The sequence below is a fragment of the Serinus canaria genome, chromosome 26, assembly GCF_022539315.1.
Source record: "Serinus canaria isolate serCan28SL12 chromosome 26, serCan2020, whole genome shotgun sequence".
Taxonomy (NCBI): domain Eukaryota; kingdom Metazoa; phylum Chordata; class Aves; order Passeriformes; family Fringillidae; genus Serinus; species Serinus canaria.
This window is the reverse complement of record NC_066339.1, coordinates 4,683,691-4,704,900: the sequence shown is the minus strand read 5'-3', so window position 1 is coordinate 4,704,900 and position 21,210 is coordinate 4,683,691. Positions and strand designations below refer to the sequence as shown.

General features: G+C 54.7%; 2 protein-coding genes across 4 annotated transcripts; one reads left to right on the top strand and one right to left on the bottom strand.

Moving 5' to 3' along the window:
* Window positions 1–2,358: 2,358 nt before the first annotated feature.
* LOC103823301 (green-sensitive opsin) lies at window positions 2,359–5,758 on the bottom strand. The gene is made up of 5 exons (XM_009098361.4): window positions 5,233–5,758; window positions 3,418–3,586; window positions 2,991–3,156; window positions 2,646–2,885; window positions 2,359–2,490 (listed from the first exon to the last, which is right to left on the bottom strand). The coding sequence occupies exons 1-5, from the start codon at window positions 5,591–5,593 to the stop codon at window positions 2,359–2,361; spliced, it is 1,068 nt and encodes a 355-aa protein (XP_009096609.1). The 5' UTR covers window positions 5,594–5,758.
* An 8,512-nt stretch (window positions 5,759–14,270) lies between these two features.
* MLN (motilin) lies at window positions 14,271–20,209 on the top strand. Of its 3 annotated transcripts, none has more exons than XM_018923347.3 (5): window positions 14,271–14,383; window positions 16,600–16,725; window positions 17,988–18,104; window positions 19,224–19,326; window positions 20,071–20,209. In XM_018923347.3, the coding sequence occupies exons 2-5, from the start codon at window positions 16,609–16,611 to the stop codon at window positions 20,076–20,078; spliced, it is 345 nt and encodes a 114-aa protein (XP_018778892.2). In that variant the 5' UTR covers window positions 14,271–14,383; window positions 16,600–16,608; the 3' UTR covers window positions 20,079–20,209. The 3 variants fall into 3 exon arrangements, with proteins under 3 accessions (XP_018778892.2, XP_018778891.2, XP_030088963.1); XM_018923346.3 differs by lacking the exon at window positions 14,271–14,383 and adding an exon at window positions 14,736–14,816; XM_030233103.2 differs by lacking the exon at window positions 14,271–14,383 and adding an exon at window positions 16,408–16,492.
* Window positions 20,210–21,210: the final 1,001 nt, after the last annotated feature.

The window sequence follows — 21,210 nt, the reverse complement described above, 5'->3', positions numbered from 1 at the left end:
GATCAGCCCTGGGCAGGATGGTTTGTCCCTTCTTTTGGGTTCTGTCTGTGCCCAGGGCTGTGGGGCAAAGACCAGGAACACCTCACTGAGAGATTTCCCCCTCATCCCTGTGGATGCTCCTAATCAGGATGTTATAAACTCCGAGCTGCTTTTCCCTGAGTGCTGCTTGCACAAATGAGAACTGATTTAAAATGAATTGAGCCAATTACTGCAGTTTTCCTAAACCAGCTGACAGCAGTGCTGGGATGAGGAGGAACAGTCCCAGCTGCAGAAGGATGGGAGTCAGACACTGAAATGCCCTTTGGGCCCGAGATTCCAGCTGTCTCTGTTCCCTGGATGAGCCTGGCTGCTTTCCTCACTTTGCATCTGAATTTAGGTGGCAGCAGTGCCAGGCCAGCAGCACTGGAGCAGCTGCTGGTGCCTGCTCTGAGTGGGTGATGCCAGGATGGTCCCTGCTGGATGCAAACGCAGTGCCTGGATAAATCCATGTGTTTATGGAAAAGTGGAAGGAAAGAACTCCTGGGTGATTGTTCAAGAGGAACCTTTGATTGAGATGTTTCCTGCCAGGGAAGGGCTGGGTCTGTTGGGCTGGGTGAGGGTTGGGGTTTTTGGTTGTCTGGTGGCTGCTCCTCCCCTGCCCCCAGGGTTTGAAGAAATCGGTTCTGAGCTTGGATATGGGCTCGGTTTGGGGCTTTGTAGGGAAGGAAAAAAGACTCCTGGGATGGGCAGAGTGGCCATGAATCATCCAGCACAGCAGGAGGGGTGTGGGAGCTGCTCCAGGGCAATCCTGGCCAGGAGCCCCGAATTTGGGTGGTTGCAGAGACAGGAGGGTGCCTGGAGAGCGGGGCTGGGGCTGCACCTTTCCCCTCCCAGCCTGGTGTTTTGGGGCAAAAATGCTTCCTACCCCTGCCTTCCCATGCCAGGGGTGAGCCTGGGACTTCCCACTGCTTTTGGTGGCCTTGGACCCAAAAAGGAGGAAAAACACCAGAGAGGGGAGGTGAGAGCTGAGCAGGGAGGGGAGGAGGGCGAGGTTCTGGCCCCAGGATCGCTCTCCAGCCGCTCCTGAATGAATTCACTGACACAGGGAACAATTTTTCCCTGATTCTGCCAATTCTGTCACAGCGCTGCCTGGAAGGGCCCCACAGGAAGGAGAACTTGAACTCTGCAAGAAGCTCTCAGCTGAAGCTTTATTTAAGGCTACATGGGGAAATCTTAAATATTAAAGTACAAAAACCCCTGGCTGGGCAGCGAGGGCTGCGCCCTGTGTGTCTCTTTTTGCCTCTCAACACCTTTGGTGCTCCAGCTAATGGGGCTGTCACCTTGTGGGGATGGTGTCACCCACAGATCCCCCTTCTCATGGCTTTTGGGACAGCTGCACGCTTGTGTCTCCAAGAGCAGCATCGTGTTCCCCCAGCTGGCCACCAGCATCTTGTCCCCACAGCCCAAGAGAAAGGACAAGGAGTGAGCATCTGTGTTTTTCTCTGTGCTGCTTCTGTTTATTTCTGATTTTTTTAAACCCCTACTCCTTGGTCCTTGTGCTGACATGAGATTATTTATTTATAAAATATGTACAGGAAAGCGCTCGGGTCCCGGCCCCACCCTCCAAAGTTGGCCGTGCCTGTCCAGCCAGAGCAGAGGTGGAAGGGGAATTTCTCTGCTTCAGAGTGGGGAAAGGAAAGGGCTGAGAGGGATAGAGATTTCAAAGGACATGAGCAAATATTTACAGGTTCCAAGACAAAAAAATGTATCTACAGTGTTGTCTTGGGGATAGAGGGAGCTGGGCTGGAGGCAGAGCCCGCTCGTAGCTGCGTTTGTTCTATTGATTTATAGAGGCTGCAGGAATCGATTCCTGGTGGGAATCCCAGCGGGAGCGTGGCTCCAGAGAGCCCTGGGCTCAGGCCCTGGTGAGGGGCAGGTGGGGCCACCCCAGCCACGGGGTCCTGCTCCTGGGGCTTTGCCAGGATATTTAGATTTTTGCAAATGAGGCCTGGGTGCTCCTGTGACGCTCCCTGGAGCCCAGGGAAGGGCGATGCTGGCGGGGAGTGGGATTCAGGCAGGAAAAGGTTTGGGGTCCCCATCATCTGCTGCTGTTTGAACTCGATGGGGACAGGTAGGGACAGTCCCCCAGAGGTGACGTGCTCCTGGGAGCTGGGCCACAGCCCTGGGCTCCCCGGGCTCGGAGTGGCAGAGCTCAGAGTGCCACGTGGATGTGTGGGGTGGGGTCTGCACGGCTACGGCAGGATGGGCACAGCTAAATTCCCCTGCAGGGGAGGGGGCCGGGGCACGAGGGAATGGCTGTGGGGCGTCTGTGTGGGTCCCTGAGCTCAGCAGGTCACCCCAGTTCACACTGTCCATGCTCTATGCAGGTGATACTTGGCTGGAGGAGACGGAGGAGACCTCGGTCTTGCTCTGGGATACGGTGGAGGAGGTTTCTTCATCCCCAAAGGGGTTCTTGCCGCAGCAGATTGTGGTGATCATGCAGTTACGGAACTGGGGAGGGGAGAGAAATGACAATGGTGGCACTGGGGGCCACTAGGGAAGTGCTACAGGACCAGGAGTCCCTGGATGGACCGAGATCCTTCTGGGAAGGAGCAAGGTGCCCGTGGAGCCCCCGGACGTGCTGCCCAGCCCCCGGGGCGTCTCACCTGTTTGTTCATGAGCACGTAGATGATGGGGTTGTAGAGGGAGGAGCTCTTGGAGAAGAAGGCAGGCACTGCCATCAGCGTGGCCGTGAAGTCGGCGCCCTTGTTGGTGAAGATCCAGAACGCCACCACGGCGTAGGGCGTCCAGGCCAGCATGAAGCCCAGCACCATGAGGATCACCATCCGCGTCACCTCCTTCTCCGCCTTCTGGGTCGTGGCCGATTCCTGCTGCTGGGCAGCTGCCTGTGCACACAGAGGGTGCTGAGGGGCAGCTCTGCACCCCCAACCCACGTCCCCCAGTCCCGCTCGAGCCACCCCCAATGGCCCTCAGCCCCCTCCGGCCGTTACCTCGCGGACTTTGCAGACGAGGCGCCCGTAGGAGAAGAAGATGATGACGACGGGGATGATGAAGTGGATGACGAACATGTAGAGCACGTAGGACTCGTTGTGGAAGTCGGGGTTGTGGGTGTAGTAGTCGGGCCCGCAGGAGCACTGCATCCCCTCCGGGATGTACCTGGCAGGGAGAAAGGTCGGAATCTGCTCCGGGACCCTCACTGGGGGCAACAGGGATGCAATTCCCTGAGGATGGGGGATGCTGGGAGGGTGGTACAGGTGGTTTGGGTGCATGCAGTGTCAGCTTGCTGTGACACTCCCTCCCATGGGAATGGGACAGTCATTTCCCTCCTCCAAGGCCAAGCACTTCCCTGCTGGGAGCCACCTGCTCTCCCTGCAGGGATGGAGGGATCCGGGAGCTGCTGGGGATCCTGGGGCTCACCTGGACCAGCCGAAGAGCGGCGGAGCGGCGCAGGAGATGGCCATGACCCAGGTGAAAGCGATGCCCATCATGGCGTGGCTGGCAGAGAAGCGGAAGTTGCCCATGGGCTTGCAGATGACAATGTAGCGCTCGATGGCCAGGACAACCAGGGACCACAGGGCAACCTGGCCTGAGGAGAGGGAGAGCCCACGGAGTGGTCAGAGCCCCTCTGGGCTCCACCTTCCCTTGGTGCTTCCAGAGGAGAGCAGGGGGAGCTGGGGATCAGCGTGGGATAAGCAGCATCCTGCTAGGAAACCGGGAATCCTCCACCCGCAACGTGCAGAAGCTCTGGGAGCTGAGGGGATGCTGGGGGCGGAGGGGTTTTAAGAAATTAAGACTCAAGGGAGTGAATCCCACCTGGGCGTGGGGAAGCACAATTCCTGGCAATGCTGCCAGATGCCTCCAAACCTGTTGATTCCTTTAAATTGTGCATTTCACGAGCCTTCTGCTGGCGCTGGATCAGGGGAGGTGCAGGGAGGGGGGGACTGTGTGGGTGGGAAACGTGCCCATGTATTTATGAGGGATAATTAAACTTCAGGGGATTTGGGAGCGTTTAGTCGGTGCTGTAAGCCTGCTAATGCCCCCAGCTGTGATAAGCTGCTGATAACGACACCCTGTGCTGGGATTCGCTGGGGACCTGCTGCTCACACAGCCCGCTGCTTCCCAGCCAACTTCCTTCCCTGGGAACAGGAGCCTCCTCCTCCTCCTCCTCCTCCTCTGAGAGGTACAAACATCGGAAAGACAAAATAACGCTGCCTAAGGCTCACAGAGCAGGGATGGAGCAGATTTGGGATCTTCAGATCCCCAAACCAAGCCCTTCCTTGCTCCTTGGCTTGGATAAGGATGTTCAGCTGAGCCTTTGGCAGAATATCCGTTTTTAAAATGTTTATTTCCAGAGCAGCATCATTGTGGGAGATGGCACCGTTTAGGGAAGGAAAGCAAAGTCCCTGTGGTGGCTCTGGGTCCCTCCAACAAGGACTGGTGGCTGTCAGATCCATCACGAGGTGTGGCGTGGGCAGGGCTGGCTGCGTGGGCTCTGGCTGCCGAGTGAATTCTCCCTGTTTTTCTGCAGGGCAAAGTGTTGGCAGCACTCGTGTGTGTCCCTGAGAAATGCCTCAAGGAAAATCCCAAGGGCACACAAATCTGGTGCAGCTAGGACAGAGCTGAGCCATCCTTGAGGGGTCTGGGAACCACCCTGGATCCTCCTCACCTTCCTTTTGCCCCTGGATAAGCTCTGAGCCCTCTCATCTCTCCACACCTCTAGCTCTTCTGTGGGGTTCCCTTCCTGAGGGATTTCTCTTCCCCTTCTGAACCCTCCATTTCCCCAAAAGGGAAGCCTTTGGGTAAATGAATAATCATGGAATAGTGCAGGTTGGGAAAAGACCTCTAAGGTGATCAAGTCCAAGCCTGTTCTTGGTCCAAGCTGCTTGGCATTGATTCGGGAACACGCTGTGGCCATCCCTGGCAGGTCTCTGGTAACCACCTTGGTGTGACACCCCCAGTGACCAGCAGGGCCAGGTGACCCCAAGCTGGATCCTGGATCCTGCAAACAAGGATCCCTTCCCAGGCTTCCTTTCCCTGCCAGCACGCCATGGAGGCTCCTTGCTATCAAGGTCAAACACACAAAAATCTCTTTTCCTCCCCCATTTTAAGCGCAGGGCGAGCCCCACACGAGGAGGAACGACGCTGCACATCCCAACAGTGCCATGAAGGGATGGAACCGGACTCCCAAAGCCCTGGAGAAGGAAGCCCCAAGCCCCCATTCCCATCCCTTACCTCCCAGCGTGGCAAAGAATCCCTCCACAGCACAGCCAATGGGGCCAAACACAAAGTAGCCGTTCCAGGCGGTGTAGAAGGTGACGGTGAAACCAAAGCAGGCCATGCACAGGTCAGCCACCGCCAGGTTGACCAGGATGTAGTTGAGAGGCTGCCGAAGCTTCTTGTGCTTGAAGGTGACCAGGAGGGTGAGGAAGTTGATGGGGAAGCCGGTGGAGATGAGGAAGAAGATGTAGCAGCACACGAGGCGGTATTTCCAGGGCTCGGCCAGGTAGTACTGCGGGTACTCGAAGGGGCTCCGCACCACCCCGGTCTTGTTGGACATAGGCACGTAAAAATTGATCCCCTCCGTCCCGTTCATGCTGCCCTGGCGACGGGAGCTGCTCTGCCGGAGGGGTTTTCTGCAATGAATTGTGTTCTGACCCTGATTAATAAAAAAAGGGGAGCCCCACCCCCTCCCAGCGCGGAAAGTGCGCAGTGAGAGGGTTCCCCTCCAACCCCAAAAAGGAAGGAATTACGAGGAGCAGCAGGAGTTGAGGGGATGGAGGTGGTGCCCTGCCCTGTGCCGCGCCGGGGGCTGGCGGTGCCGTGCCCGGGGTGGTTTTATACCCTCCGGCCTCCTCCAGGGAGGGGGGAGGCTGACGAGGGGCTCGGCTAACTTTGTATGACAAGGGCAACGGGATTGAGAGGGGTTGATGGTTTAAGCACCCTCTAAGCAGCCAGTTGGCCCCAAAACCTGCATTAAAGCGTATTAATTGCCATTAAGTGTTTAATGTTGTTTAAGGTGTTGGGGGCAGGAAGGGATGGGGTGGGGAGCGCTTGGGAAGAGGGGCAAAGGTGGGAGGAGCAGTGGGGAGTTTGGGAGTGACCGATGTGAAAATGGGCTGCTCTGGGGTTCACGGTGTGTCACAGGTTTGGGGTGTCCCTGGGCGGCTGAAGGACCCTGTGGGACCACCTAGGGACTGGGGAGTGGCCAGCTCTGCCCCACTGACCTTGGGGAGGTCACTGGGGGAAGACTGAACCGAGCTTTGTGGGTCTGAGCTGTTGGCTGGGCTCTGTTTCAGGTGCCTGGCTCAGTGTGGGTCTGCATCCCAAATCCAGGCTCTGCTGACACAGCCAAGGGCCTGGAGCTGGGCAAAGGTAGGAGGGGCAGCCACTTCCCACCCCAAAGGTAATGCAGTTGGTAGGTTTTTGGTAAATGTAGCATTTTGGGGCAGAGCTCTTGGCTGTGTGACCCTGATCACACCCCTGGTTGTGCCACAGGGCAAAGGAGAGCAAAGATGTCCTGAACTCCCTGCAGAGAGTGTGGAGAGACCAGCACAGCCTGGGAGAGCCAGAGGGATGGAAGGGAGCTTTTCCCAGGCTCCCAGCACGGAGTGTGGGATCCCCATCCCAGCACACTCGAGCCTGGGAAACCATTCCCAGCAGGGCCAGCTGGGAATGCTCCAGTGCTCCATCTCATCCAAGTTCTTCTTCCCCACTTCTTCCTTCTGGGTCATGGGGGTTCCTTCTCCAGGGGACCTGCCTAAGGCGCCTTAGGGAAGCTCTTCCATTAATCCTGGGGATGTGGGGCGTTAAGGGAGCTGATCGGATAAGGAGGTAAGCTGGGCCTCCTCCTCCTCAAGGCACAGCCCATGGAAAAAGTCACCATTGTCCCGTGGGATGAATGAGGTCTCCTGCACGCCCGGGGCGTCTCCGAGCTGGAGGCTGGAGCGGAAGGCTAAGGGGATGTTGGGATGGATGCTGCCCTAATTCCTGACCCAGGGGGTGCAGAAGTAGGACGTGGTGCAGGGAAGTGGGTCAGGCCAGCTTCAGGTGCCCCAGCATGAGGGGTCCCCAAGGGATAGATTCCTCTTGGAATTGTCACATCAAATTCCTGGTCCAGGTCTTCCTTGAGGGGATGAGGGGAAAGTGGAGGAGTCCCATGGCCCTGCTTCTCACAGGGCTTTTCTTGGAGGAATTTCCTGCCTCTCCTGGCCATAGTCAGGCTCCAGATGTACAAAAATTTGGCACATTGTTGCAGAATGAGTTGAACATCAAAGGAGATCCCAGAAATTCTAATCCACAAAACCAGCACCCATCTCAATTCCAGTATGGACCCATCTCAATTCCAGTATGCACCCATCTCAATTCCAGTATGCACCCATCTCAATTCCAGTATGCACATCCCAGCTCCCATGGGAGAAAGCAACTCCCTCCAGCTCCAAGGCCCACCTTCAAGAGAGAAAGCAAATCTTCAGCTCCAAGATTTCACTTCAAAAACACTTGGGCCTCACTGCCAGTGCCAGCAGCACCCCAGAGTTCTGGTGCTTCTCCAAGGTTTTGCATCTGGACACGGGGACCTCGTGGGAAAGTTAATTGTCACCTCCCATCCCTTCCTGGCCCCACTTTGGGGTGTCCTGCCCTCTTCTAAAGTCAAGAGTGGTGCAAAGGAAGCTGTGGGGGGAAGAGGGACACCGAGTCTGGGTGCTGGGGGAATACTCAGCTGCACTTTTTGGGAGAGGGCTCTTTCCTGGCTCAGCAGATCCTCTCCACTCACCCTGGCAGCTGAGTGTGGAGGAGATTTGGATTCATGGCACCTTTCAAAGGGACAACTGGGCTGACAGGGTTTCAACCAACCTGGCCCTTCCCCTTTTTTGGGAGCTGCCTGTGGAGCAGGTAAGCCTGATCCACCTGTGCTTTTCAGAAGGGCTGTCCCCTCCCAGCCATCCTCATGGATGTGTCCCCTGGGGTCACTGCCCCAAGGCTGGTGGATTTAGAGCTCTGGGCAGGTCAGCACAGCCGGAGCAATGGCCAAGGCCTCGAGTAAACTCAGAGCAGGGAAATGACACCGCTGAGAGTGCCTGGTCCCTCCAGGACGTGTCCTGAATGCAACCTCAGCTCCTGCTGCAGCCCTGTCACAGAGAAGGCTTTAATTTGCTGTCTCTTAGCAGGGAAAGTTTATGAGCTGCTCTCTCTCCAGGAGAGCTCCCGGTTGTTTTCTGTGCTGACCCTACAGCAGCAGCAAATTCCAGGCCCTGCCTAATGCGGGAGGAGAGCTTTGCTGCTCTGTGTTTGTCCTCAAGAAAAGGCTTTTCCTGCCCCTTGCAGGTTTTCCTGCTTTGAGCTGGGATTGTCTCTCGCTCATTGTTTGTTGGCGCGCGGCGTGACGGGGCCCTGAGCTGCTCTGGGCTTTCATGTGCTGTGTAAAGCAAGGGATGATAATTATGATCAAATAACCGGCTTGCACAGAGCCGACACGCCTGGTTCACAGGGATCAGCCCCAGGCAGAGCTCACACAGGGGAGGAGGGCTCCTGGAGCCCTTCGTGGTGCCCATCCCCAGCCCTGCCACAGGAGCCACTTGCCCAGGGCACCCAGAGAACACCTGGCAGAGCAAGGTGGAGGGAAATGCAAGAGCACAACAAATCAGTCATGAAGGGAACATCTGTGCTGAGCTCCTGGTGCTGAGCTGACGCACAGCCCCGTGAACCCCGGCTGTGAGCACAGCTCTGACTGCACGGCTGGGCTCACTCCTGTGCTTCTGGCTGGTTTTATAACCAGTGCTGCCCTGAATCTCCCTCCTATGGGGAATCATTCCTCCCCGGTGGGCAGGAAAAAAGGGAGGAATGTGCCTCTGGGTGCCCTGGGAAGACCCCATTTCCCGTATCACATAGCAGCCACCCAGGGCCACAGCGCTGAGCCGCTTAGGTTGGGCTTGTGAGCTCCCTCGCCAGGAAAGGGGTTAAGGCAAGATAAAGCCACAGCGTTATAGAGACCATATGGAGGGGAAGAAAACCCTTTATCCTGTAATTGGATTCGCTCTGCGCTCGAGGTGAGGCTGAGTGGAGCTGACAGGCCGTGATGGGCGAGGCGCTGCCAGCCGCCCGTCCAAAGCAGGATGTGTGTGCACAAACTTGTAGATCAATCCATTAGAGTGGATCAAATAGATTTAAACGTGTGGCAGGGAGAAGGAGGACACTGATGTATTTACAATTGGCTTCTCTGGGCCGGCCCTCCCCCAGCAGGGATTACCTGGCCATGGCTGGTGGCTCTGTGGCTCTGTGGCCATGCCCTGGGCACCCACCCCAGGCAGGGGCTGGGTGTGAACAGGGACGTGACCTTGCTTTTGTCCCAAAAAATAAGAGTGTACAGCAGGCTGTCTTTTGTCTTTCATGCACAAAATTTGAGCAGGATGGACCTCAGCTCCCGTTTCTCATGTAAGATCTCCATCTCCATCCTGCTCAGGCTCTCCCCCAAGCCATAAAGCAGCTGGGATGTGGGGAGAGCTCCCCCAGCCAGCCTCGTGTCCTGGTATTTGCACTGGCAGCTCCCAGCCTTTTCCTCCCGCTGCTGATCCAGGTAATGTCTCTCCAAGCACTGCAGGATTTCCTTGGAGAGACAGGCACTCCTTGGGCCCTGTCATTTCCCTGCCAAGGAGCTGAGCAATCCCGGCTCAGCTGCGAACCTGCTCTGCTCCTTGTGGTGCTGTCAACACTTCTCCCTCGGTGACAACCCGGGGCTGTGGCAGAGTGGGCAGGTGTGCAAGACATTCCCCCCGGCTCTGTAGCGAGGAGCAGCCGGCAGATCCCGGCAGATCCTGGTGGCTCCATCAGATCCCGGCAGATCCTGGCAGTTCTGACAGATCCCAGCAGATCCTGGCAGATCCTGGCAGCTCCAGCAGCTCCAGGAGCGCTCCTGAGGCTGCACCCGGAGCAAGTCTTGCTTTGCCAAGAGCAACGGCAAAAACGCTGCTCTGATCTCCCTGCCTGGCAAACTGGAACCAGTCAGGATTTTGGTCTGGTTTTTGGGCTCCCTGAGGAGTTGGACAGGAGTTACCAGTGGGAGTTACCAGGGATCAGTGTCCAGCTCTCCTCCTTTGCCTGACATGGGGCAGGTGCTTGACTGCAATGTCTGAGAGGCAAAGGAAAGGATTTTCCCAAATTCCCAAGGGATGCATGTTCATGGCACCCCCCCTGCCCTGCAGTGTCCACTTGAGGCTGGCTGAGCAGCCATGAAAGGGGGTTCAGGCACACAGAACTAATCCAGCTCTTTTATTTTTAATTTGTAAATCTCATTTGAAGTGGAATCCTGTTACTCCCGAGGGCCTTGTTGTGGCTGCTCATGGCTTTCCACAGCGATGCTGTGAACGTGCTGCTTCGTTCTGTCATAACTGGGTCAATTTATTTTTTTTTTCTTTCTAATACAAGCCCTTAGTTTTCTCAGTGGAAGTCTGGAGCCTGCTGTGACACGGGCAGCTGGGTTATAATCTTATGGGAATCAGCACGGAGGAAATTTGGGGGTTGCCTGCTTGTTTCCTCTTTCCAGCAGGGCTGTTCCCTGCTGCCTGGCTGGGCTGGCTCCTCGCTCCAGCACCCCCAGGAACAGCCAAACTGGTGTCCCAGCCCCCAGAAGAACCACATCCTGGCAGTGGTTGTCCATCAGCCAGGTGCAGAGCCCCGTTCCTGCCTCCTGCCCCATTCCAAGGCCCCAACTCCTCTCCATGGTGGCTGTGTGTCCTGCACCATGATTCATTCTTGCTGTCCCTGCTTTAAAGCCTTTTAGGGATTTGCTCCAGACCAAATGTGTCCATCCTCTCCCTGTGCCCTTCATCCTGTAATTGGATTCATTTCCTCCATCCAGCCCAGGCTGGGCTGCTCCCCATCCCTTTATGTAACAGCTCTGGCTCTGGCTGTGCCGCTCTGGGCTTGACCCACAGCCACTGAGAGCAGAGCAGGGTTTGCTGCACTTTGAATCCCATATTGGCCCTTTTTTGGGGGCAATCTGCTCCTTTTTCCCTCTCCAGGCTCTCTCCAGGCTCTGTGTGGCTCCATCCCAGCACGATCCCCCGAGCACGTGCAGCTCCTGCTCCAGAGCACAATAAACCCAACAGCCCCGTGCAGGGGAGCACAGGCAGGGATGTCTGGAGAAATGATGCATTTTCCCACCCCTTTCATTAATATTTATTCTCCTTAATTCCAAATCTTTACTGTTTAGCCCTCTAAAGCCTTTGTGGTTGAGAGGCTTTCGCTGAGGCTGCTATTCCACACCTAAGCAAAATATCCACGGATTAAACGGGCATTTTATCAAAAGTGAGCCCTGTGCTGGGATCAGGCCTGGCTGCACAGGCCCCGAGGCTCTGCAGATCTTTCTGCTGCTGTCACAATTTTCCATTCTGTTTTTCCCACATCCCAGCTGGGATGGATGTGCTGCTGTTCCTCTCCCAGCCTCTCCTGGGATTCCTCACCCGGGAGCTCACTGACCTGCCACATGAGTCTCTTTTTCACCCCAAGCCATCCAGCTCTGCCTCCTTGTTCCTCCCAGGATGAATTGGTGCCTTGAGAGCCAGAACCCTTCTCCTCTGTGGCAGATAAATGGCCACTGATTGCTGAGAGGTGTTGGGATGAACAGGGAGACTCCAGAGAGAGCACCAATAAATCCTGGGAATCTGGCATCATCCAGTCTTGGGAAATCTGCTGGCAGCTGGCACTGCTGAGCACAGTGATGCTGGACCCCTTCTGTCACCCCTCTTCTTTCTTTCCCTCCTTTTATTCTCCCCCCAACTGTTTTCCCTGCCCTTCTTTCTCTCTTTCCCCCCCTCTTTCTCCCCCTGCCAATTGTTTTTCCTGCCCTTCTTTCCCTCCTCTTCTTTCTCTCCCTCCTGTTCTCCCCCCCAGTTGTTTTCCCTGCCCTTTTTCCCTCAAAAGCCCCCACAAAAACCACCTGGGGTTTCTTCTGGTGCCTTGGTGGTGGTGCTTGCAGGGCTCAACCTGATCCACTGGTGTTGGACATGGGAACAGGGCAGGGGAAGGAGGGAATGAGGCAATGAAAGGTCAGAGGGTGTCTGGAGTGTGGAAAAGCTGAATTCCTCCTCACCAAAGTGAATAAATATCCCCTGTGAGCAGGGCAGGGATCTCTTTGGCTGAAATCTGAGTGATTTCCCTGCCTCTGAGCTCATCCCAGGGCTTGGCTGGGCTCTCCCATCACCTGCCTGGGGTCACAGCACCCCAAAAGGACAGTGGGGTGCCCAGGGACACCACCCAGCCCCACGGGACAAACCAGTCACATCCCCTCTCTGAGTGTGAGGCTGCATTTTGTACCATTCCTAAAAATATTCCTGAGCCCACAAGTGAAAACCTGGTGGCTCAGATTTGAAAACCAAAATGGGAACAGCTGAGCTGCATCCATGGTGTTTTCTCACCTCCTCTCCCTTCTCTCTTCACTCCTTTCACATCGGGGAGAGGGTGGCAAAGGAGTGACCAAAAATGTAGAGAAACCAGGCAATGAAACATTTCTCTCCTGTTTATTTCTTTCCTTATTTGAAAGTTTTTATAAGACCAGACATTTATTTTATTAGAGAAAGGGATTTTAAAAAACATTTTTTTTTTAAATCCCAGTGAAGGAGGATTGTAATGGGATAGGATGTTTTGGTCAGTGCCTGTCCCCTCCAGCCCTTGTAGAGAAGCCAAATCCACCCAGGCTCTGTCCAAAAAACCATTTTCCCTCTCTTTTATTCTTTCATGTAAAACTGAGGCAACAGGCAGAATCTCCCCAGTTTTGGGGTGCACAGATCACCTCAGAGCTGGTTTCCAGAGAGGCTTGGGTGTGCTGCTGGCACGGGCAGCTCATTCTGCCCCTGTTCCCTGGCACTGCCATTGCTGCCAGGCCCAATGGGCTGCACTCCACTGCCAGTTTCCTGGGAAAAAGACTCCCAGTTCTGCCAAACGTTTCACTTTCAGAACAAGCAGCACTGCACTCAAACCCATCCTGCACATCATGTTTCTGTTGAGCCTCTAACCTCTGCTGCCACTTGGCACCGCAGCCCAAAGGGGAGTTTCAGGGCCTGCAGGTTGCAAACTGTGCCAGGGATGCAGCAGGATGGAATTGTGGAATTACAGCACTGGCAGGGAGACCTCCAGCTGGGATTTTTTATTTTCATTTATCCTTGTTTTGCAGCCAGGATGTGCCAAAAGCTGCATTTATGGGCTGGGCCAAGCCAGAGCCAGGAGGTGCCTGTTGCTCCCACCTGCCCTGGCACTTCCAGACCTGGAGTCAGATCCTTTATTTTCAGCTCCACCATTCCTTCCTGTCGGAGCACTCTTGCATAATTAAGAGGTGAAGCTGGCAGGCTGCATGCAGCTAATACAGATATGATTAATTTTCATCCCTCTGTTTGATTTGGAAGGTTGTCCTTCCCCAGGCAGAAGGCTCCATCCCAGATGGATGGAAAGCTGCCAGCCAGACGCGTCTTGGAGGGACAGTGGGACAAGACACGGGGAAGTTCAGTGCTTTGGAAAAGTGACCTTTCTTGGTAACTCATTTGTCACTTCCCAGCACCATCTGCTGACTCGTCAACTGCATCCATCATAACCATGTGAAGAAAAGGACTGGAAAAGTCAATTAAAATGGGAATCAGATGGGGTTTGTGCAAATTGTTTAGGGAAGGGAGGGGTCACCCCACAATGGGTGGGTGACATCCTTTCCATCACCCCCAGCCACATTCCCAGGGAGGTTTCCAGGGAGCAAAGCTGTGCTGGAGTCTCTGGGAGCTCTCCACTGCCCAGAGGGGGTGATAAGCTGGGGAGGATGCCCAGGGATCCAGGAAGCACCTGAGTGCTGGACATGAGGTTTTTCAGGAGGGCTCTGTCCCAAATCGAGCGTTATTGACAGCTGTGACAGCAGCAGGTCCCTGGTGACACCTGGTGTGCCCGTGTCCTATTGACTGGCTGCAATGGGGCCAGGGGACAAATGGCATTCCCAGGTGACAAATGGCATTCCTGGGGCTGGGCAATGGCTGTTCCCAATATCCCTCCCCAGGCAGGCAGGAATGCTGCTGCTCCCTGCTCCCTGCTCTCCCAGCCCATGGAGCCCATGGATGCAGGAGGATTTCATGGCTTCCCAGCTCGTTTTTCCCTCCTGCTCCTCGCCTGGCTGCTCCCAGACTCCCTCAGGAGCAGCACCAGGATGTGCCTGGCCTGATCCCAAACCCTCTGGCATCAGCTCCTGGCTGATGGTCCTGGGAGAGCGTGGATGAGTTCTTGCCCAATTCCCTCCCTCTCTCAGCACCTCGTTTGTCTGGAGAGGGATGACAGTGCAGGATTTGTGTTCCCGAGGGGGATCAGTGTGCCAGGTTCGGTGAGGATGGGAGAAGGAGCCACTTGAAGACTCAAAGTGGTAATTTTGATATTATTGTGATTTGAAATTACAGTAGAAATATAATTGACACAGGTGTCATTGCAGTGCTGGGGCATTCACATCCTAAAAAGCTTCTCCTGCACTCTCAGTGTCTAGAAACACAAGCCAGGAGACAGAAATTAATCTCTAAATTAGAGATGGAGGAACTGAGGCACCAGGAACAGCTGAAGAACCTGGGCAGGGAGCAGAGGGGATCTGCCTGGAAACGAGAAACTCAGAAAACTCCAGTGCAGATAACATTCCCTGCCTGGGAAAGGCGTTTCCATGCAGGCCAGGCAGCTGGACAGGGTCACAGGCGAGTGCCTGCAGTGCCTGGATGGGTTTATAAAGGAAGGAGAACCAGCAGGAGCATCCAGGTGGGACAGGAGGGAGAAGAGCTCCAACTTCCAGTGCCCCGTGGCTGCACTCCCAGGTAGGACTTGGCTCCTCTTGGCCACAGCAGAGGTGGCTCAGAGGAGGGGGAGGAAGGAACAAAATTGATGCTGAAACAAGAGGGAAGGTGCTTTTCCTTCATCCCCATCTTGGGAGCACCAATTGCCAGCAGCTCCTGCCTCCTGTGGGCACTGGGCACTGCCACAGAGCTGTGGGGAGCCCCGGTGCCCTCTGAGCCTGGGGAGCTGCTCTGAGCAGGGAGAAAATGACCCTCAGACAGGTCCTAGAGCCAGGAAGGGCTGGATTTTTTAGGAGACAGCTCAGTAGTGAAGGTCCTGTCCTGTCACTGTGCCAGCTGCCCACCCCTCCTGCCCCCACGCTGGCACTTGACTGGGTTTGGGGGGTGAGCAGAGCTGTCCCAGCCCTGTGTGCTCACAGTGCTGATGCTGAACTCGGGATCCTCATGCTTTTTTCTTTTCCCTTTGGAGCTGGGAAGCAAATCCACCAAGTGCTCTCTGCCTGGAGAGGTGCTGAGCTGGAGATCTCGGGGCTGGAATACAGGTCCTGCTTGCCAAGCAAGGGAGGGCTCTCAGCAGGGCTGTTTCTGAGTGGAGAGGTCTGTGTGGGTGTTTTTCTGGGAGAAGAGGGAGAGAATCAATTCCCAAAGGGATTAGCCAAGAAGAGATGAAGGAAGTGACTGGGTGTATTTTCTTTGTATTCAGCAGTATTTTATTTATTTATATATTTACTGCAGTGATAGAACAAATGAAAAAGCACCAAAGATTGATGCTGCTGAGGTTGCATTGCAAGGGCAGAGCTGGAGAATTCCTGCCTGGATCCCTGCAGGAAACAGGGCTGGGACACCCTGGGATGTCCCAGGGCAGGAGGTGGCTCTGGTGGCCCAGTCTGGGTGGGCAGGGGGAGATGGCACTGGTGCAGTGCCCAGGGAAAGGAGAGGATGTGACTGACAGGTGCTATGGAAAGGGAAGATTTATTAACTTCCACTGGCCTTTGGTTCAATGCCAGCTGATATTTATGGGAAATCTAATTCAGGAGTCAAATCTAACTTAACAATGTCTTCTCAATAATGTCCAGACCAAGAGGTTGCTGAAACTAATTAAGGATCAGGCTCCAATCAGGTGGAGAAGTTAAGCTGTAGGACCAGACTTCATTAAATCTGTCCAGAGAGAATATTTTAATATTTAAAGAGAACATTCAATGTTTACATAAGTCCTTTCCTGACGTGAAGTCAGTTAGATCACTTCTGAGGTGGTTTTTAAAGCCCTTTATTCCAGGCTCAGACAGAGCTGGGCTGGAAAATGCCTTTCCCATTTCCCTTGGACTCAGAGAAATCCAGTCCACCCAGGAAGGTTTCCAGTGGTGAGGAAATCAAAATAAAAATTAATAAAACAGCTGTTTGAAGGATTTTTCTTTGCAGCATCTCTGTCTGCCATGCTGGTGCTGGGATTGATGGGTTTGCTCTGGATGTGTTCAGGTCTTAAAACAACACAGCTGCAGGGCTGAGGCTCCAGAACTCAGGGAGGCTGGAGCAGTCCTGAAGGGCTGGGCTTGAAATCCCTGGAGATGTTGCTCAAGAACAAACCTGTTTACACAAACAGCTTTGAGAAGAGAATTGTCAGTCAAGGCACTTCTATTCTCAGTCAAGGCACTTCTATTCTCAGCTCAGGAGCGACTGGGAGAGTAAACATCCCTCAGGTGGGCTCGGGCTGAGCTGGGCTGCTTCTGGTGCAGAGCCAAAGGTGTTTCTTGTCACACTTCCCTCTCCACTCCTGCCCTGGTGTCTCCTTTCCTGTGTTGTCCAGGCTCTCAGCATGGTTTCGAGGAAGGTGGTGGCCAGTTTGCTGCTGGTGTCCCTGCTGTCCGTGCTGGCTGAGCAGACCCAAGGCTTCATGCCCTTTTTCACCCAGAGTGACTTCCAGAAAATGCAGGTAACCCCTCTGGAATGAATAAACCAGGAGAGGTTTCTCCTGCCCTCATTCCCCAAACTGCAGCGCACGCCATCAACAGGAGACACTGTGATATCCTCCTCCCAAAATCCATGGCTTTGGGGGGAGGCAGGGGGATTTTTAAGTTGTGAGATAGAAAGGAAGAGCCTGGACCCCCTACCAAAGGTCAGCCACACCTGTGGGGGTGTCACCTGCAGACCCTGCGGGTCCTTTCCCTTCCCTCGGTGCTGGAATTCTTCCAGAGCAGCTGCAGCCTCCCATCAGCTCGGTGATGGCTCTTTTGTTGTAACAAATAATTAACCATCCCCCGGCTGGTTGTCACCTCTGGGACGTGCCGAGAGAACGTTTTTCCTTTTGAAGTGAAACAAATACCGTTGAAAGGTGTCAGGCAGGCTCGGAGACGGCAGCTTCTGAAACACAGCCCCAGCCAGCTTCCCCCGCACTGCCGAGCCCCTGGATACCGGCAGAAATCCCAATCCCAACACCTCCCCCTGGATAACAATTGATTTTTGTGGGGAGCACAGGCATTCTTCCAAGTCCTTGGGGAGGATGGGGACCCACATGGGCTGTGTTTGTGCCCCACAGCCCTTGTAGCTCCGTGTCTGCCAGGGACTGGGGGTTTCTGGATGAGCAAAGGGGAAATCTGTCCCCCAAAGGCTGTCCCTGTTCCTCACATGCTGGACACTGAGCCATGTTTGATGTGTCCTACTGTGTCTTGTCATATTCCAAAGCACCTCTGGCTTTTTCCAGAGGGTCCTGAAGGCAACTAAATAAATGGGGACGGGCTGACATTACAGACCTTCAGAAAGGCTGGAAAAAAGTGACCTCTGCACGTGCAGGGCACTGCACGTGTAGGGCTGGGCTCAATTTCCTTGCAGTGCTCCAAAACAGACCCAGGTCGGGTTCTGTGGGACAGCTGGGGAAGGTCTCAGTGCTGTCTGCTCCCATGGAAAGGTCCCAGTGCTGTCAGCTCCCATGTCCTGCTGACAGGGCTCCCCCACCACACGTGGCTCCTGTTTACTGCAGACCTTCACATCCTGCCCCGTAACCTGACCTCGCCCCCAGCACTGCTGGATTTCAGTCCCCAAAGGCCACTCAGGCCACAGCTGATGGGCCCTTCCACCATCCCACTGGTTCTGTGCCCGGCACTGTGGATTCCTGGCTCTTGGGACAGCACAGAGTGGGTTTGCTGCTGCTCCCAGCATCACCAATTGTCCCCTCTGCTCTCTGCCCCAAAACTGCAGGAAAAGGAGAGGAACAAGGCAGGGCAGAAGAAATCCCTGAGCTCGCTGCAGCAGCTGGAGGAGGAAGGTTTCTCTGAGCAATCTGCTGTGGATGTCAATGCAGCCAAGACCCTCCAGGTATGTGGAGCCATTTGACTTTGAGAAGCCCACGAGGACATGCAGGAGACAAGGAGTCCAAGAGATGTCCTCTGCCAGCCTGCCCGCTTACATCAGAGAGAAGTTTTAGCTCCACCCCAAATTATCTTGGTCCTTCAGCAGCCAGGTCACCCCTGGGACCCAACAGCTTCTCCCTGAGGAAGATGAGAACAGCTCGAGGTCTCTGCCAGGCAATGAAGCCCAGCCAGGTGCAAGGCAGGAGCTCCTGGTTCTGCTTCAGCTCCTGCTCAGAGTCACCTCTGACCCCACAGTTCTCTGCACTGGAGAGGCCTTATTTAAAAACTTGGGCTCCAAATCTGTACACAGAGCAGAAAATGGGCAATTTTAGGGATTGAAGTGCCAGGCTAAGCCCTCAAAGGCAAGTCTGAAAATTGTGCTTTGCCACTTGAGCACAGGGAACTTTTTCCTGTGTGGGCAGCCACTCCTGCAGGGAGCTCGGCCATTCTCTGCCAGCAGAAGGAGGGTGCAGCTCCCCCCAAACCGGGACAGACCCAGTGGGACAGACAGCAGGACCAGCCAGGCTGGAATTTGGCCAAGGCACAGCTTAATGTGCAACTCCTCCTGCACTCGTGATGTAGCAGCTCTTGGTAACAGGATTGAAACAGCAAAATGCCCAGTTCAAAGTGTGCAATCCCCAGCACATCCCCTCAGCTGGCCAGCACCAGAACAGAGCTCTTTGCTTCAGGCACAGCTGGCTCCCAGTCCAGCAGGCTGGAGCAGGACCACAGCTCGTCCTCAGCTGTTGCTAGGGCAGGAGCTCTGCAGGCTCAGGCTGCAAGGGTCGATGTGCCACACAGTGGAGGATTAGAAGGTTCAGAAATTATTTTCTTTGCATCCCTGCTGCCAGGAGGTGCCTTTATCTGGATTTATGAGCCAGCCCACGGGTTATGCAACAGCTCTCTGAACAACTCAAGAGTGTGTTGCCTTCAAAATGTTGATTTTCCCCATATGAGGCTCCTCTTCTTCCCTCCAAATCCTAAACCCTCCACTAACTCGATCCAAGTGGGGTCAAAGCACCCCAACCTCCCTCCCTCTGCTCCCCTCACCTTTTTGTTCTGACTTCTCTGGTTTCCTCCACAGCAGGCCCTTCCTGTCAGAGCTTGGCTCACCCTAAGGCAGCTGGAAAAATACCAAGATGTCCTGGAGAAACTGCTGGCAGAGCTGTTACAGGACACCCCAGATGGTACTGTCAGAGGGTTGATTTCTGCCTTGGGAATTCTGCCTTTCCTTCTTCTCACCAGCTCATCAGCACAGAGATATTTATATTCCCCAGAAGGGTTTTTGTGTCGTGTTTGCTCACTTTGTGGAGCCCTCAGATCCCAACCACTCCCGTGTGCACCCTTCTGGGAAGGTTATTCCCTCCAAAGGTGCTGCCCAGAGCTGATATTGACTGGAAGCAGCAGCACAACCCTTCCCAGCAGCTCTGTTTGCCACTTCCCTGCTCCTCCTCCCAAAAAGTCTCCAGGGAACAATTTCCAGCAGAGCTTATAACAGCAACTGTACCTGTGAGGCAGCTCAGCATGTGCAGCCAGCTTGGAACACCTCGCTGCCTGCACGGGGGCTTAACACTGACACTTAATTACACTGCAATTTGCTGCAAATCCTCCTTTCCTTTGGGAACTCGTGTGTGGGAATTGCAGCAGCAAATATCCAGGGGCAGGCTGTTGTGCAGCCCTTCCTGCCTGCAGGTTGAGGGATGGTGGGATGGGGCTGTCCCTGAGCCTTTGCCTTTTCTGGGATGTTTAAGCCCAGAAAAGGGGACCAGCTCTCCCTGTGGGATTGCTCTGCTCTGTCTGTGCTCATCCCAGTTTGCCTCTAAGCTTTCAGCTGGGGAGCTGAGGAGGAGGAAACAACACATAAATCTGGCATTCATTCAGTCTTTCCAGAGCTTTAAGGACACTTGTGCTTTTCTCTCTTTTCTATTTAGCTGACTGATATCTGCAGGATCAGAAGAGAAAGCGCTGGAGCTGCTCAAGCTGAAAGACTCCACTTATGTAAACGAATTTTGTGAGAGAGATTAACAAAATCTGAGGTGAGATAATAAATGTGCAGCATAATTAAAAGGAGGATTTGTGTCTTCTGTCCTGCAAGCCTCTCAAACAGATGGGGAGTGCCCAATGTGGGAAAGAAGAGAGAGAAAAGGCTCCGGGTTTTTGAGAACATCCCTGTTTTCCTGTGTTTTCCCACAGAGTCCTGTGAGGAGCTGAGGGAGCTGGGAAGGGGCTGAGCCTGGAGCAAAGGAGGCTGAGGGGGAATTTCTGGCTCTGCACAACTCCCTGCCAGGAGGGGACAGCCGGGGGGGATTTGGGATCTTATCCCAGGGAACGGGGACAGGAGGAGAGGGAACGGCCTCAGGCTGGGCTGGGGAGGCTCAGGTTGGACATCAGCAGGAATTTCCTCATGGAAAAGGCTGGAAGGGGCTGCCCAGGGGGGGCTTGGATTGCCCGTCCCTGGAGGTGTCACCTGGAGGTGGCACTGAGTACTCAGAGTGGGCACAGGTTGGACTCGATGATCCCAGAGGGATTTTATGACCTCAAGGATTCTTGGATTCTGTGAAAGTGTGGTCAGAGCCTGAGGAATCAATCTTTGAGGAATATTAAGTCTTATCCCTCCCTTTTAGCAATGAGGGGAAATCGAGGCAAACCTTTACCAGAGCTCCTGGCCAAACTGGTGACACAAGGGGGAGACCTGAGTGTCACTAGCTCAGTTCCCTGCTCCAGGAGAGTGGTCTGGAACATTCCCACACTGCTGGAGAATGCAGGAGCCCTGATGGGCAGCCCCTCCCTGTGCCCAAACCCCTCCTGCCAGCCTGGTGCTGTAAATCCACCAGCATAGAGAGGAGCAGCTGTGCCAGGCACAGTGTGAGGGAACTGCACTCTGCCCTTTCTCCTGCCTCTCAAACACACCCCAAGGTGAAATCCTAATTCCACTTGAACATCCTGCTCTCCATTTCCATACCTTTGGCTTGTCTGAGAGCTACTCCTCTCTGCTGGCAGCAGGAAATCCAACATATGTAAAGTACGGATGGATGAGATCAATGGTATGTACGTGAATATATCCAATTCCA